The sequence below is a fragment of the Cervus elaphus genome, chromosome 16, assembly GCF_910594005.1.
Source record: "Cervus elaphus chromosome 16, mCerEla1.1, whole genome shotgun sequence".
Lineage (NCBI taxonomy): Eukaryota > Metazoa > Chordata > Mammalia > Artiodactyla > Cervidae > Cervus > Cervus elaphus.
Window position 1 is genome coordinate 45457320 of NC_057830.1, and position 18069 is coordinate 45475388.

An 18069-nucleotide genomic window follows, 5' to 3' on the forward strand; every position below is an offset into this window, starting at 1 on the left:
ACTTCTTTCGGGAATGATAGAGATCAGAAAACCAAATGTACAGCAACCGTTACCAAGGGAACAAGGGGTAACATTAGTCACAAGGTCAGGAGACAATCTATATCTCAAGTAAGGGGAAGGAGATTAAGCTGTTTTGTCCTAAGGAGAATGTTTACTAAAGGAGACTCATGCTTGCCTCACACAATGACCTCAGTCCCTGGGAGCAGCGTGCTGTTCCGCTTGAAGAGGGACAAAGGACTCATGAGAGACAGCACGTAGCAATCCTCCCGTCAAACATTCCCTGACAATTCCCCCTTATTTATTTATAATATTTGTAAGAAGAGTTCTGACCATCAGAGTTTGTTTAGTTTTGACAATCTTTGCATGAAGGCAACAGTAGACAACAAATATAATTGTTAAGACAATCACCAAAATTATAGTTCTAGACCCAATGCTATGAGTAAGGCTTTGAAACCATCTATGTGGGTCTAGCCCAGATAATTGATTAGCCAATTGTATAACTAAAGTTCCCATATTAGTGGAAGAGGGCAGATTATTAGAAAAGGTTTTACATATTTCTTTTTGTAATAATTGTACATTCAGAGAGGCATTATCATGTATGTTTTGTAAATGAAACTTGATTTGTTTCCAGTTGTAGGCACTATTATTAAAATGAACAGGAGTAACACAAAACTGAGTAGAATTCCAGTCACATTTTAGCATCACCTGTTTTTGTACATCTGTTAATTGATCTCCAACCCATTCGATGGCTGTTTTCAGTTCCTGTATTTCTTTTTGAATATCCTCATCTATTTGAGACTGAGTGGCTCACATAGTATAAGCATTTTTAGTCCAATTTTGGATAAAATTATGTGTTTGAATTGAGGTTTGTAAAGTAACGCTAGTGATGACAGCAATGGTGCAAATAGTTATTAATCCTATAATGCCAAAAATCAGCCATCCAATGAATCGTTTACATCGCTAGAGCAATTTAGTAAGCAACCAGGAAGCAAGTCCAGCCGTGGGACCTTCTTCCCAGGGCTGTTGGAGATTTATTGGTAACCATAGACTACGTCGAGATCAAAGAATTAAAAGAGAATCATATCTTAAGGAAATAGAGGAGTTAAGACAAGTATATAATCTGCAATTTATGCAAGTTACAAAACGTATAGTCTTACTGAATTGTAAATTTTTTATAGCTACAACAAAAGGAAGTGGAACATAAGCTTGTATAAAATATGATTGATTATAGTGAAAGAAATAATTGCTATAGCTATGATTGGTCCCCGGGGAATGTCTGGTCCAAGTCCCAAGTTCTTCGGTGTATGCAGCAAGTTTTCAGATGTCCTATTGTTTAGGCCCAATCTGTTTATCAAGGATGATTCGAGGACGAGGCGGGGGCCATTCCATCATCAAGCTAGCCAAGAAGTCCTCTGTCATGGTAATGTTCTATTGTAGTATTAGTAACCTTCCATGTTACTTGAGTAATATAATCATACATAGTATTGTTAATATCATCTGAGCAGTTTAATAACCACATACTATGGGGTCCCCAATTGACAATTGTATGATAAGCTATAAACATTAATTTTCCTGGTTTGGCATGACATTTGTCCCAGTGAACAGGAATATATTTAAAGTTCTTATTAGTAAACCCTTGGCATGTTGTTCTTTGTTCTTTCCCTAATTCTTTCTCTAAAGTTTCAGTAGTATAAACATGGTTTACTGACAAAGAAAGGGCAGTAAATAATCCAAGTAGTGTCCGAAAATCCTTTTCTGGAGGCAGGACGAAAGCCCAAGTTTGTCGACTAACGTTTATACATAATTCTGCTGGGCCCATACATAAAGGAAGGACTTCATAACCTAGAACGATATTAATTAGTTTTTCCTTTTCTTCAGGATGAGAGGGCCCCTCCAAGTTCTAAGGAGGAGGCATATGTGTTGATTCATTAGTGGATATGGTTGGTCTTATATCTGTCCATTTTACAACCTACAATAAAAAGGGGGGTTAGGTATTTAAGCCCAGTAAGTGTGATCAATAGGTCAGCCTGAGCAGGGGAAGCAAAAGCAAGCAAAGCAAGCATAGCGAAGAAAAATATTTTTAGGATTCTGAGGCATTCCCTGTTGAGAAATCAGGTTTTCAGTTTAGTTAGCAAGGGTTTTTATCTGTCCCCAAATAGGGAGATCATAAGGTCGATGACGTCGAGTGCGGCGTTTTTTGGAAATTTTTAATGTCGCCATGGCTTATATTGGAATTCTTTCTTCCTGGGTTTTTTGCTGTTTCATCTCTAGTCTGAATGCTGGGGGCCCCCTTAGGTTGAATCTTCTGAAGAGGAAGTCATGTGAGCTCGTTGGATCCATCTGGAGAAATAGAAGCATATCCTTTTCCTGTAAGATTAGTTTCTTAGATTTCTATTGATTAGTTAACCCATCTTGATATCAAATGGGCAAAGGAAAGGAAGTGTCCTATAATGTTTCAAAACTTCTTTTTTTGTTTGTTTGTTTTTTGCTTTTGTCAAAACATCTCTTTGTGGTAAGTTTAAAAACTATAAAACAAATAAGGCTATATTAACAACAGTTATAAAAAGAGAGGAAAGCGATAACGATGAAAACATTCTTAGGAAATATTTCAGTCTAAAAGAAAAAAAAAATCATTCAGAAATCTGTTTGGGACTGGTATTTGGCTGTGGTTTGTGTTATTTGGGGCAAAGGATTAGGAGTAACCATTCAAATATTTTTTCCTAAGTGAAATTATTGAAAACGTGATGCAGAACAACTTGACAAATGAAATGTTGCTTACATCCAAATATATTTGACCTTGTCCTTGAAAAAGAAATGCAGCTTAGCAACTGTTGAATCTCACTGTTCAGTGTGTTAAAGAGGATGACTACACTTCCAAGACAGACTTGAAAAGAAGGCAAACATTCCATATTTCTGATATTTTTAGGAACAAATAATCCATTCGGGAAATGGTGTCTTTTTTTTTTTTTTTTTTTTTTAATGCTGTTTTTGCCCTGCTTTAAGAATCCTACACATTGGGAACAGAAATAGTCACACCAACAATAGTTACAGGCTTAAAGTCTACACTACACCAGAATCTAGTAAAGTTTGCTCTGGACAAGGAAGACAAAAGTGTTCCTGTGTATATTTTCTTATTTAATTTTTTATTTGCAATTACAGTGTGTAATGTGTTTGTCCAATCATGTCTTGTGTTTGTGGACTATAAGGAATGTCTGTAATCTGTTTAATAGAGAATGAATGTAAAAATTATTTGAACTGCTTAGAAATATAGGCAGAGTCATTGTCTGTTTTTATAGAATTAGGTGTTTTCATTATTGTGAAGTAAGTTGATAGGTGAGTTATAACATGTTGTGTAGTCTTACCTTAGAGAGGTGTTGCCCCTAGAAAAGAAGAATTTGTATTGATCGAGACATGTAAGAAGGAAGAGGAAGAAAGTTCAGGACAATGAGTTACATCAATTTGCCATAAAATTTTCTTTCATTTGTCATAAGCCTTTTTAAAATTCTAGCACTAAATATCTTTAAAAGTTAAAAGGCCAAAACAAAGTATGATAGCATAATAAACAAATCCAATGTTTATTTTAAATAAACATACCATACTTTGTGGTTTTCATTGTGATCCACCCAAGCATTTTAACTGCATTTTCTAATATATTTGCAGTCTGAATGTATCTGCTGACCAAAGTTAATTCTATTAAATATTGTTTTCCCAGAATTTTTCTCTTGTTTCTAATTTGGTTTAATTTGGAGAAAGAACATTTGCTGTAGCTAGAACGACAATGAAAAACTAGTCTAGTAAAGTTTATGTAAATACCACTTTATTCTATAATAAATGTTTTAACAATTAAAAAAATATTTTTGTATTCATCATTTTATTTGCCATTTCTTATATCTTTCTATTAAAAGCATATATTTTACTTTTTTATAGCAACCATGAAATGTCTTGTATGTTAGCATTTTATAGACCGTTGAACATATTTCTCAAATCATATTATATTATATATATATCCATTCATATATAAATATATATTTATATTCACTAACAGCTCAAAATCTCTTCAGCTCTTCTGCAAGAAAAACCCCTTTTAAGAGTAAGCCAATGTTCAGCAATTGACGTTTTAAAATCCTACTTCATTTGGAAATGACCCAGCCATTCAACAAACTTCTACTACTTAGTTCAGCACAACTCTAGAAACCTAAGTCACTCCAATCCCAAGAGATGGCTCCAGATTATAGATAATAGATCATTCTATCAAAAATACAATTATTTCTAATAGAGCTTATCTAAAAGTTTTTATCTCATCTATATATTTGTGTGTGTATATATATATGAAGAGTTACCCTTTTGTTGACAAACTTAGTTTACCTTAAACCAAGGCATAATAAAAGTATTATATAATGTTGATGACTCAAGACATGTCCCAACTAGATTAACAAATAATTATATTTAAATCACATTCACATTTAAATAAACATTATACCCAACATTGAATACCCTTCAGTTCATGTAAAGCTGAATCTAAATAGAGCTCATTAACTCCACACTATCTAAAAACAAAGACATACATTGAGACATAGATAATTTTAGATACATAGGCATAGTTTTCCATTTGAAATTTAAAATATCCTTTTGTTTTATTTATTTATTTTGAGCTCCACCAATTTTTTAATGGCTGGAGTCCTAGATAGAGTGGGCTGTGTATCCCAAGGACATGATAAGAGTTAACTTAAGGTTTTTTCTTAGGCCTATTTTTGTTTCCCAGGCAGAACTGGAGCTCTAAAAAAAAATTTAACAAGTTAACCTTTTCCTAACTGCACGTGCAAGAAGAATCGGTTTTGCAATTTCAAAAAATATTTTATTTTCATCAGTTTCCTCCGGAGTCTAAAGAATATCATAGCCATTCAGTGTCAAAAATATCATTTTTTTTTGTAGCTATAGTATATTATTAATGATATATGCATGAGGAAATTGTCACATAGGAAGTAAAGCCTTGGCTACAAAATTTTGACAAATACTAGGACTGTTATGGAGACGGCAATGGCACCCTATTTTAATACTCTTGTCTGGAGAATCCTAGGGACGGGGGAGCCTGGTGGGCTGACATCCATGGGGTCGCATGGAGTAGGATACGACCGAAGTGACTTAGCAGTAGCAGTAGCAGGACTTTTAAGCATACCTTGAGGTAACATAGTCTATTGAGATCTTTTATGAGGCCCGATATGATTAGGATAAGGGAGAGAGAAAGTGAATCTCTGCCAGTCTAAAGGGTGTAAAGGTATATTTAAAAAGCAATCTTGTGAATCAGTAATAATAATGTGCCAATTTTGAGGAACAGTAATAGGTGATGGCATCTCTGGTTGCAAAAAAGAGCAAGATTCTTCAATATGTTTCAATTTTAATTGTGTGTTTATAAGTTCTTTAGTAGCTTGTAATTTTTCTTTCATAAGGGGCCATTGCTTTGTCCAAATAGGCTCATAATTTTTCTTAGTTATATTAATAATTGTTTTGTTTGTTAAATGAGCAGTGGCCCCTAGGAAAAATGTGGAATGCATATCTGAGTTTGCCATTGTATAAGTAAGTCCCTTCCTATTAGATTAAAGGGTACATTTATCACATAAGGTTTTAATGTTGCAGGTTGGCCTTCTGGTCTTTCACATGAGTATATTTGAACACTTTGATAAACTTCTTGTACTTTAGTTTGAGAAATTTTTGCAATTTGGCAAGAGACCTTTCATACAGGCCAGGATTTGGGCCATAAATGCTTGGAAATAATAGTAATATCAGATCCAGTGTTGAGGAGACCAGAAAATATTTTACCATTAATTTTGATATTTATATTTGGTCAGGCATACTCAGATACTAATGATGTCTACAAAGACTGTTTTTGATCTGTACTTTCAAACCCATCTGTCTGTACATTATTAGAGGAATTAATAAAAATGTAAGGTAAAAGAAGTAATTGAGCAATTTTGTCCCCCTTTTTGAATTGTCATAGAATCTGAGATGACATCAGAATTTGAATCTCTCTTTTATAATCTGAATCAATTATTCTAGGGTGAACAGTAATTCTTTTAGAAGTCAGACTAGATCGGCCAAGCAAAAGACTGAAGGTTTGTGGGGGCAGGGGTCCAAAAAGCCCAGTAGGTATTCTAGAAGGGACTGCTTAAGGGTAAAGGAAAAAATCATTTAGGGCTGGTATATCGATGGCAGCACTGCTGGATGTTGAGGGTTTGAGGGAAAAGATAGAATTTGCCCCTGGTTTTTGTTGTAGGTGACCTGGGGGGTCCCCTGTTTGGAGTTTCCCGGGATAGGTTTTCCATCAATATCAAATTTAAATTTACAACTTTTGGCCCAGTGCATTTTTCTACGGCAGCGAGGGCAAATTTTTTGGTATTATTAGCCTTTTTAGGGCAGTCTCTTTTTAAATGATTTTTATCTCCACAATTAAAGCATCCTTCATTTCCCTTTTTAAAGGTAGTAGCCATTGCCTCAATCAGCATTTGCATCTTTTGAGTTTCTGATCCTAGATTGCGATAAGCTTTTAAATAATCAATAATAGTCCTAGTCTCACAAATTGCAGCTATAGCTCTTTGACATTTCTGATTTGCATTCTCATAAGCAAGTAATTTCTCTAGCTGTTTTTTGGTTTCTTCTCTGATTACAGTACGGGAAATAGCAGCTTCTAATCTAGCTTAAAAATTAGCATAACTTTTCATTAGGTTCCAACAAATGAGAGACTTTTGGAGTTGTGACTGTTGGCAGAGGAGAAGCATTTGGAGCAGCCGGGGCAGGGCTAGTAAGAAAATTTTGAGATATTTTGTATTGTTTTAATTGGGCCTTTTGTAAAGTTTAATCATTTAATTTATATTTATGTAATAAGTGTTCTGTCTGTTGCTGAATATTGGAAGGGCTAGAATGTACCTTGAAATGGCACAAAATTATAGCTTTAATAAGAGCCCATAGGGGCTAGAGATCAATTGGAATATTTTTTCCTTGTTTGGCTGCTCATTTAACATTTTCTTTGACCTGGAGCCAAATTTCTAAATCAAAACTGCGTTTATCAGGAAACTAAGGATTATGTTCAACTACTGTTTGAAGTTCATTGCCGTGAAGCCAGAAGTCCCTGAAATTTAAACAAATGGTGAAGTAAAGTAGAGAAATAATGGGGCTGGCCAGCCGTTTAACCCATGCCTTAGTACTTACCGACCTCAACAGGTCCCTGAGTCACTCTGCCCGATATGCCACGTATACCAGTGTCCCTGTTCTTGGCGCCATTTGTTGGGGTCCTTTAATGGACCGGAACCTTGTGGTGCGGAGTCGACGATAAGAAAGTGAAAGAGAGAAAGAGAGAGAGAGAAAGAGAGAGAGAGAGAGACAAAAAAGACCTGGGGACCTAAGCTCTGATGGAGCAAAGGTGCTTTAATGATTTTTCTATGAGTATATATAGGCTGCAGTACAAGATACTTCTTTCGGGAATGATAGAGATCAGAAAACCAAATGTACAGCAACCGTTACCAAGGGAACAAGGGGTAACATTAGTCACAAGGTCAGGAGACAATCTATATCTCAAGTAAGGGGAAGGAGATTAAGCTGTTTTGTCCTAAGGAGAATGTTTACTAAAGGAGACTCATGCTTGCCTCACACAATGACCTCAGTCCCTGGGAGCAGCGTGCTGTTCCGCTTGAAGAGGGACAAAGGACTCATGAGAGACAGCACGTAGCAATCCTCCCGTCAAACATTCCCTGACAGTAACTATTAAGAGAAAAGTAACTAGATTCTTATCTCACCAAACAGTTTCAGATAGAGTATGGGTCAAACATTTGAAATACACAGGGTGAGAAAAATACCAGAAGAAAACTGAAATTCCTATTGATACATTCTTTGTGTGCTGACAATGACCTTTTTTTCCTCGTTCTACTGGTTACTAACCTTAATATCTTTTTAATTAGATGGTAATTGCTTTACAATGTTGTCTTGGTTTCTGCTGTACAACATCATAAATCAGTTGTAAGTATACACATATCCCACCCCAGAGACTTTTCTAAGAATGATTTCAAAGGCAAACACTCTGGAGTTTCCTGGGTTTCCACACCAAAAAAAAAAAAAAAAAAAAGAAATGTGAAAGTTGATTTAGCAACCCCCAAATTAAAAAATCTGTAGAGCAAGCTGTCTGTAGGGAAGTCAGATGAGCAGACAGGGTTTATCTTTCTGGCACTCATAGGAATGTGGCACAGATAAAAATAATTTGTCACTTTCAATTTATTTGTGAGGATTGGTATACTGTGACAACTTTCAGCCTTTTCAGAAGTCAGGGGAGTCTTGGGAATTTCCTGGCCATCCAGTGTTTAAGACTCACTCCTCTGGGCCCAGGGTTCAATCTCTGGTGAGGGAACTAAAATCCTGCAAGCTACAAGGATATATTGTCCAACATGGGGAATATAGCTAATATTTTATAGTCACTTTAAATGCAGTGTAACCATTGACAGTTGTGGATCACTGTGTTGTGCACCTGTATTATAGAATAATATATAACATACGTCATCTCTAAAGAAACTTAGACGAAAACACCTCATGGTAATTAGACCAACAGGAAAAATGAGAAATGAACAACCAAAAATGCTACAATTTACAGTTGTAAAGCCTGTGAATTATAAATTATATTCCAATGTCAGAGACGTTAACATGTGAGAAAATAAGCATATTAGAATCATCGAAGTACAATGTTGTCTCTAATCCTCAAAACATATCTGCAAAGGAGTTGTAATATCCTTTGACTTCATTCAGATTTTGTCCTTGTAAGACAGTAATAATAGTAGTAACTTTGATATTCGAATCTAACAATTACCAGCTGTTATCTGTGCATGGATCTCATTTAAGCATTGCAGCGGTGTCCTGTGAGATAACGACTACTCTCTCTCCATTTTGTTGATGAGGAACTTGAGGCACAAAGAGGCTGAGTGACAGCTAATAAGTGACAGAGTGAAAGTCAAATTCAAACCCAAGTTGAGCTGAATCTCGAGGTCTTGCGCATTCTATTCAAGTAGATTGTTCTTTCCTTACTGTGTAAGAGGAGCTAAAGCTAATATATGCTGCTCTTTCTCCAGAAGAAAACAAAATATTTGTTTTAGAGAGATAGGAGTACCATGCTGTTGAGTATTTTCAATCACATGAACAGTTGTTTGTTTTGAAACAGTGACACTACCTTTTCCTAAGAACTTGTCTTGCTTTTGTAGGACTGCCCTCCACTTGGCCTGTGCCAATGGCCATTCCGCGGTGGTGGCTCTTCTCCTGAAGAGAAAATGCATGCTTAACCTCTGTGACAGTGAAAACAAGACCGCGCTGATGAAGGTATGGGGCAGCGAACCGTGTCCACATGAGATGGGTGTGATTTAACTACTGAGACTAAAAATGAATTTATCTAATTGAAATAGAGGGAACTGGTGAAGCGTGTGGACTGTTTCCTTTGAATTCCTAGTACTCACACTCTGTTTCTTGGCACAATGCTGACAGGCCGTAGAATGCCAAGAGGAGGACTGCGCGGCCCTCCTGCTGCAGCACGGCGCCGACCCAAATGTCATGGACGCCTGTGGCAACACCGCGCTACACTACGCTGTCTTTTGCCAGAATTTATCACTCGCAGCAAAGCTGCTTCTCTACAACGCCCATATAGAAGCCAGGAACAAGGTATTGGTCAGCTAACTTTATTGACCAAATGTTTGTGAAACTTTTTTTTTTAATCTACAAGTGTTTTATTTACAACCGTATGTAAATAGGTAAACTGAATAGTGCCCATGAGGCCCTGTTACCATGGAAACAGTTCTAAACCTGAGTCAGGGGGCGGGGGTGAAAAAAGTCAGTGCCCCCAGAAAAGACAGAGCTCTGTCTGCCAGCCACCCTTCTACCCCAGAAGGAAGGTTTTCCCATTAGAACATGCGTGGGAGTGGGTGGTAGGCTCCCAGCCCACAGGAAATGAAGGCCTGCGGAGAGGGAAGTGAGTGGGGACTGGCTGTTTATAGGGGCTCAGGGAATGTGTGCCGCTGGGGGTGGGCAGAGGACAATAGAACAACACAATAGAAATCTTGCTGCTGTTGAGAGATTCCCATTTTATGAAAAATGATTTATATAAGCACGGTTTCTCTGTCACTGCCCAAATCTTAAGAGGGCGAAGGAAAGGAAAAGGAGTGAGCAAGTGAAAAGTGCAAGTCAGGCCAGAATTTTGGCAGTTGAGAAATGCCAAGAAGAGGATTTATTTATTTTAATATTTATTTATTTGGCTGTGCTGGGCTTAGTTTCAGCATGTAGGATCTAGTGTCCCGACCAGGGGTCGAACCCAGGCCCCCTTTACTGGGAGCACTGAGACCCCGCCACGGGAGAACCACGGAAGTCCCGAGATTTTAGTTTGTGCTTTTTATTCCTGTCAGTTTATATATTTCTGTGAGGTGCTTTTCAGTTTTCAGGGATAATAATTGTTATTTCGAAAAAGACTGTGAGTGAATTGTAAACTTGCCTAGATGCCAGTTTTAAGAAGACTCTAAGCAAAGCAGACTGGCAGTGAACAGGTGGCAATTAAGTGGGAATTAAGAGAGAAGAAGAAATAATTAACTGATATATTATCCTATTCTGGCAGAACCAGAACCATCCACTTAGATAAGAGTCTAGACTCGGCTCTCCCCTCTAGAATGTCTTGATGGGAAGGAAGGGGTTTATAAATAATGAGAGCAGGTTGCCTTTTGGGTTTACTAGTCCCTGTTCTACTACTGTTTACCCAGGGAAATCTAAAAAATTGCAGTTTTGATGACTCTTACCTCTTACACTTTTCTTTTTTATTCAAACCCTCATGTAAGAGAAGGAATTGGCTCTGTGAGTAAGAGATGAGACTGGAGTGGTTGTTGCACTAAGCCTCAGCTATATTCTGCTGGGAGCCACAATTATTTGGGAAAACTTATTTAAAAAATGTACAAGCCTAGGCTGTTCCCTGAAGATTTTGACTGAGTAAATCGAGGAACACTTGGACGTGTGTGTTTAGAACTATTCCCTTGAGATTCTGATCCAGTCCTTGATGAATAACTATGGAGTGAACACGTGTAATTTCTAAATGCACCCCTCACAAAAGAAAGTAGTCTCTAGAAGCCTTGGCGTTTGATCAATGCTAGCTTCTTCCATCAGCTCCCTCCTTTCCAACAACATTAGCCTGACTTTTTCTCTGCCCGTGTGTTTGAGACATTAAAAGGAGTACCTTTGGCAATATCTATGGGCTGGAACGATAACTCCTTTTCCTTCCAACCACTCATCATTCAGTGACATTCCGAGAGTCTTTAGAGATTTGCTCATGACGAAGTCACTTCATCTGTAGAGTCTGACCCTTTAAGGATTTTACACCTTCTCTTATCATCCAGGTCATTAGGTCAACAGATGTTTGTTACCAACAGGGTTTTCCTGACTACAGTAATAGTAACTCAGTGAGCCTTTTTTGGTGTCAGCTGCAGGACAGACTCTTGCAGTGTGTCTGTTAGAATTGCTGATCCCTGGCATAAGCAGAGGAGAGCTTTAAAACCCGTAACGTTAGTAACAGTAGAGAGGGTAATTGTTTTAAGCCTTTATTTTCAGCGGGCTTAGGAACTCATTATACGTTTGATTAACAATCTAGAAGAATTCTAGAGATAGCTTGTAGTTTCAACAGGCAGGGGAAACATTCTTGACTGTGATTTGTGAGTCTTTTTTAAAAGAATTTATGTTTAATTGAATTATGAGTCTCAGTAGGCTTATTTACTACATATTGGGACCCACTTTTTTGTGAAACATATGATACTAAAAAAGGAAAGGTTTGACAAACAAATATTTGCTTTATACCCACCTGTTTGGAAACAGCAAACATAAAACCAAAAGTGGGCAATAGACCAAATATGGCCCTTGGGTATGTTTAGTTTACCTCCACACATTGAGTCAACATTTCAAATTGACGAGGCTCATGCAGAAGTTCAGGCTTCTCCAAGGACCAAATCTGGGCCCCCTTGAGCCCATCCTACTGTTTGGTCTGCATGCAGAGGCTACCCCTTCTGTATGGGACATGTGTTTTCGGGGTTACCGGTCTCACCTGGCTTTTTCACTTACTGAAGGTCATCAGCTTTCCATCCATAAGCATTTGAGTTTCCAATTTTTGATTGATAGTTTATTTTGATAAATATTTGAAGGTTTTAAAGACAGCCTAATCTATAATTGATTTTATATTTTAAAACATCTCTTAAGAACGGGATTGAATTTTTCAGATTAGAATTTTTAAGTTCATTGTGGTGGTTTCGCACTGAATGACTCTCACAAACACACAAGACTATAAGAGACAGCGCAGGGAGAGCTCGTGGAAGAGCAACTCCCCGAGAAAATGCTGGGCGTGTATTTATTGGTAATTTTATGTTGCAATCTTTAACTAAGATCAGTAAAGCGAGAGAGACACCAGAACTCTTGGATTTTGGAAGCTTCCTCCTGGTGGTCTGGAGGTGATCACATGAGAGGCATCAAGAAGGGTCTTTGAAGATAAGGTGGGGAGGGTGCTCATTCTGCATGGAGTTAGCATCTAGCTAATGCTGACCTGTCAGCCAGAACGTCTGACTAAAGGAAGGGCAGTGGAAAGAGCAAGCAAGGAAGAGAGAATGAATAAGATTAAATTCCAGGTGACATTTCTGAGAAAGCAGTAAAACAGGGTTCCCACAGTTGATTTTTTGAAAAGAAAAAAAGTTTCTCTCTTTGCATGTTCATGTAGAGAATAGTATTCCCATTGGCAAGTCTGAAAACCTTTTGAGTTTACTCATGGTCAACCTTGGATGGGTTATGCATGCTACAGATAGTATTATATATTTCTGCGTCAGCATTGTTCCTAAAATATGCAGTTTATACAGTAGCTAAATGATACGGGCACCCCCTGCATTGGGAGCTTGACTCTTAGCCACTGGACCACCAGGGAAGGCCCAGAGGAGGTGCATGTTAAAGAGAAAGAAAGTGCACAGGGCGATGAGGAGGAGGGGGCACTTTTTCATTTACTTTCTGCATTGTATTTTTAAGTTCTGAGAATCTATTGCACGATTTTAATGTCAGCTTAGAAATAGGTTAACTGTGTACATTAGAAATGGTTTTCCCTGTTTTACAGGATGGCCTCACACCAGTGTTACTTGCTGTACATGAAAGGAGAGGAGAAATGGTGGAGTTTTTAGTAGACAAAGAAGCAAGTGTACATGCGGTTGACAAGATGAAAAGGTACCATTGCTCTTTTTCTTTTTAAAACCCTCAGTGCTGTTCTAGGATGGTAATATCAAGATTAAATGAATAAGAGGATTCATTTGTAATCAACACATCATCACATAGGTAGAATTTCAATTATTCTGACTGGGAATCATGAGCAACATATAGCAGGAATATATAGCAGGATTCATATTCCTTTATAATATTGACTGATGTCATATGCAACCTGTTTTTTGTTTGTTTGTTTTATCGATCTTGGAATAGCTGAGGGATTTCAAATTAGTTTTATTGGCTTTATGAAAAATGGATTTTGCTTTTTAGTTTACCTCATGACAGTATCGAGTTTCTTAATTCTTTTAAAAGAATTCTTTAACCTCTACTTTGTATGTATATACTTTTAAAAGATGGATAGTAAACCTAAAAGACTCGATTTCGTCTTTTGGATAACTCTTTGCTTTAAATTGCTTTCTTTGAAGAATGCTGATGTTATTAGGTTGCAAAAGAGTCAGACACAACATAGCAACTAAATAACAACAGCCACAAAAAGGTGATTATTACTCACTGTCACCAGATCCTGTGGGCTCATGAATTTTTATCCTTTCTCATTTTAGTACATTTTGATATTTTCATTTTTAATGCAGGTAGAAGGAAGAAAGATAGCTTTGATTGGATAAACAGTTCCTTTAACGAAGCCAAGTCAGAAGTGGATGATACAGATGAAAAGGATGGGCTGTAGATTCAGACTAGGTTCAATTCCTAGGTTTCCTACTGATTAGGGTTATTTATCATCAGCAAATAAGTTTCCTGATACGCAAGCAAATAGTATGCATCTTTCAAAGGTCCCTGTGTGTGAGAAAGATTTTATATATAGTATTTCATTTTTAGTGCCTAGCACATGCTTGTCCACATCATTAACTGGCAGCATGACTATTTTTATTCCCATTATTATCAATATTTTTTTATTTAAGCATGCAAGTAGCCTTTTCTTAATCCAACCTCTAGCTGACTTTGAAGCCAAATATATCAGACTAAGGAGGAAATGGGGGAATTCATCCCTTAAATAGTCACCTGCCTCAGATAAGTGACCTCAGCATCGTTTCTTGTCCACTAAGGACTTTGTTATTATTCTAAAAATACATTTATTTATTTGGCTGCGTGGGGTCCTAGTTGTGGGAACTCTTAGTTGCAGCATATGGGATCAAGTTCCCTGACCAGGGATGGAAGCTGGGGCCCCTGCATTGGGAGCCTGGAGTCTTATCCCCTGGCCCACCAGGGAAGTCCCCATCAGGGACTTTTGAAATAGTAAGTGCCGCTACCTGGCATCCGAATGGGACAGGAGACTTCTTTTCTGTCCCTTCATTTTAGCCTTGGAGGTGATTTACAGAGATGAACCCTTGAGCCTGTAAATGGTCAATTCTTCCTGAGTGGGCAAGGTGTTCACTTGGTAAAGCATATCAAATTAACTGTTTAAGTGAACTCAACTTCCTGAGGCTGAAGTCATCTCTCTGTTGTTTTAGAACAGCCCTCATGCTTGCTATCAAGCAGGAATCACCAGAAATAGTCAGACTTCTTCTTCAGCAAGATGTTGACATCTTTGCTCAAGATGTTTTTGGATGGACTGCAGAAGAATATGCTGCTGTTAGTGATTTTAATATGTAAGTGTTCACATTAAAATGCCAGTTCTCACTAAACTACAGCCAAATATAATTTTAACTGTTACTTGTTACGTGACCAGGGAGAGTTCCAGTTTGGTGCAGGCAGTTTGGATAATGGTGGTGAAATGTTCCCCCTCAAGAGCTGAACGCCAAGCAAAGGCCAGTTACTTTCTCTTGGCTGTGAGTTTGGGGTGCTTCATCTCAGGACATGTAGACCTTGATCCTTAGAAAGCTTGACCTTAGCCATTTCATTCCAAGTGTGACCTCTCGGTATGGGGTATGTGCCGGGGTCCAGCCCCAGCAGGATCCAGGGGGTACCCTCAGGATGAACGGTGTCAGCAAGAGATAGAAGACATGTGAGACCAGCCTTGATAGGGCCAAGTCTGTCTTTTATTTTTTGACAACAGTTTATATACCCTCACTCAGAATGTATCCAAGATACAAGATGCTTGCTCATGTTTATACAGGGTTAGTTTACATCAGTTTGTCCTTAAGGAAGAACAAGATGCTTTGTGCATTTTGTTTCCATAATAAATCTTTACACATTATCTTTTGGCCTTAGGGCTTATTAACATTTTATGTAAGTCAGGTGAAAGTAAGCCTGTTTTCTGTTTCTGTGGTGACCTTAACAGAAGAGTTACAGTCTCTTAGGGCAACAGTACAGCATGTCACAACATAGTAAAAATATGACCATGTTAATACCAACATCAATTCTTCTGCAAAAGTTGTCAGTTAAATTTATCTAAACGTTTTACCCCATACAGATTCTGCAGCTTTAATAAGGCAGCCTCTGCCTAGCACTCCTGGCTAAGAATTAACAACTATTTCATTGTTACAACACTAGGGCTAAGCTCTTATTTTTCTAGATCTATAACTATATTAACAATGGTTTCCATAGCACAGCCTTAGCACACTAAAAGCAAAAACACAGCAAGCAAACGTTAACACAATAACCACTTTTATAATCATTTTTTCTTTTATTTTCTAATAAAACTCCTTCACCCCTCAAAAATGCTCTATGTCTATTAAGGCTTTTATATAATCAGGTTCTTTATGCTATTTTATGATTAGAATATTATAAGCAATCATGCATGTTAGTACCAAGGGCATAAATGCATTTGGCTAACAAACTACCAGCAAAGGAGTTTAAATTAAAACACTCCTTTCACCCTGGATAATCTCATAAAATACCACCACCCAAAAAACTTAAGATTAAAGTTCTAAATTGATTCTTATTTGGAAAGAAATCTGGGAAGGCCTTCTGCCTATGTTACAGAAATTAGGGAGTAGTCTATTAAAGCAAGCATCAGAAGAACAGATACCATCTTTAAGGTGAGTGCCGGGGGCAGCTTTGGGGCAGCTTTTCAGAATCCCTGAAAACCTGATCCGCCTTGCCCGTCAGGCTTTCTCCCTCATGACCTTGTCATGGGTAGGATCTCGTGTGTTGGCTCCCGGCAGGTATGAACAGTGTCACAGTTGTGATATTTCTAACTAGTTCTTTGGGTCTTGATATATTTAGTTCAGCGGCAAATCCTGTGTTTTCCCTTGAGGACTTGCCTCTCTATACGCTTCCCCTTGAATTTTCCAAGAACCCGGAAGATTCCCGAAGATGAACGAGACAGTCCTCTTCCACAAGTCATTTAGGGGGGAGAGAATAGTTCTTTCTCATCACTGTGTTGCTTGCATTGATTCTGCTGCTGCAGCACTGCTGCTCCAGCTGGTCTTGACGGGGCCTGCTTGGCAGCTAGATCTGGAGTCTGGATGTGGCTCTATAAAGACCTGTAATAAAACATTTTAAAAGGAAAAACAAACTCATCGTGCAGTGGGCTCACGATTGACCTTTGCTCCCAGGCCGCCCCCGTGGGTCCGGGTCCCCAGCCTCTGAGGTGACGCACACGTCGACTTCAGAGTGAGAGCGCCTTTGTTCTCATACGTAAGCTTGTCGCTGAGTCACAGTTGCAAACAAAGCACCAGCACCCAGTTCGGGCCGCTGGGCCTCCTAGCTTCCCCCCTCACTCAGAGACCTTATGTGGAGCCCACGTGTAAGCCTAGATCTTCAGATGAGGTGCTGTTGAGGCTCTTATTTATCTTTTCTGCTAGCAGATGTCAGTGGAGACCATTTTAGGCTGTCAGCGAGGGTCCAGTGCTCCTGCAGGGATTGAGCAGACTTCCCTTTTTCCTTTGTATCTAGACTTGAATCTCAGGGCGGCTTTCTGTCCTGTGGGGGCACCTTTTCTCAGGTCACAGGTTCCCTGTCATCCTTCCCAGAGTAGTGGGTGCCAGCTTGCCTGAGATTCCCTAATTATGCTTGGCCCCTTGTGGGATCTGTTTCCAGGAATAAAGAAAATCTTCCAACGGATTCCTCTCCGCCTCCACCTTAAATGTTTTCAGAAAATGCCCCATAAGGAACACATTCAGCAGAAATCCCTAAATCTCAAGTAAGATAGTTCAATTGAGTAAGAATCTCAAGTAAGAAATCTCAAGTAAGAATTCAGAGAGGTGAGCCCTGTCTAGAACTTGCCAGTATCCACTGTAAGAGTAGGGATATGTCTTCCAAGTGAATTGGAGAGGAACATGGAGATTAAACATCATTGTTGGAAAGATCTGCTGGCTCAGAGTTTGAGTAGGTAGAGAAGGAAGAGTCGTGGTCCAGGCCAGGTCTTGATTGTGATTAGTTTTCTGTTCTTGGTGTAATTAGCTGCAGTGATAATGGGGGATCATTATGTTCTCTCATGTAGTGAGTTGATATGTTATAAGTAAATTTAGGTACACATTATATAAGAGCTGAGATTCCCTAAATTATAGATCATGAAGAACAGCTAATCACCAGAATTAGTAACAGCTTCATGCAGCACTTGAATGTTAAATGTATGAAAAAACACACATTGGGTTTTACTTGGAATTCCAAAGTAGTTCAAGCACAAATTATTCCATTCTTTGACTGTTTCTACACGCATTTTGGGGGTCTATTATCTCATTAAATCCTCTTGGTCCTCTTGTGAAATCAGGCAGTAAGATCCAAGTTGTGTAGAGGAAGACTTTGAACTGAAGAGAAGCGACTCCTCCAGGAACAAAGGGCAGTTGGTTATAGAGCTAGGATTTGCAAGCTCGAGAGATTTTCTGTATGCCAAGCTAAATCTAGTGAATTATTGGAGCTGTACACGCCCTGAGTTCATGACTA

At 38.4% G+C, this 18069-nt stretch overlaps 1 protein-coding gene across 1 annotated transcript in view; it reads left to right on the top strand.

The window, feature by feature from the left end:
• The window catches only part of LOC122710266 (ankyrin repeat domain-containing protein 26-like), a 105360-nt gene that overhangs the window by 26067 nt on the left and 61224 nt on the right, over positions 1 to 18069 (top strand). Inside the window, exons 8-11 of the mRNA XM_043927942.1 lie at positions 9234 to 9348; positions 9511 to 9684; positions 13142 to 13248; positions 14751 to 14888. Of these exons, the coding sequence (XP_043783877.1) occupies positions 9234 to 9348; positions 9511 to 9684; positions 13142 to 13248; positions 14751 to 14888 (534 nt within the window). The remainder of the gene's footprint in view (positions 1 to 9233; positions 9349 to 9510; positions 9685 to 13141; positions 13249 to 14750; positions 14889 to 18069) is intronic.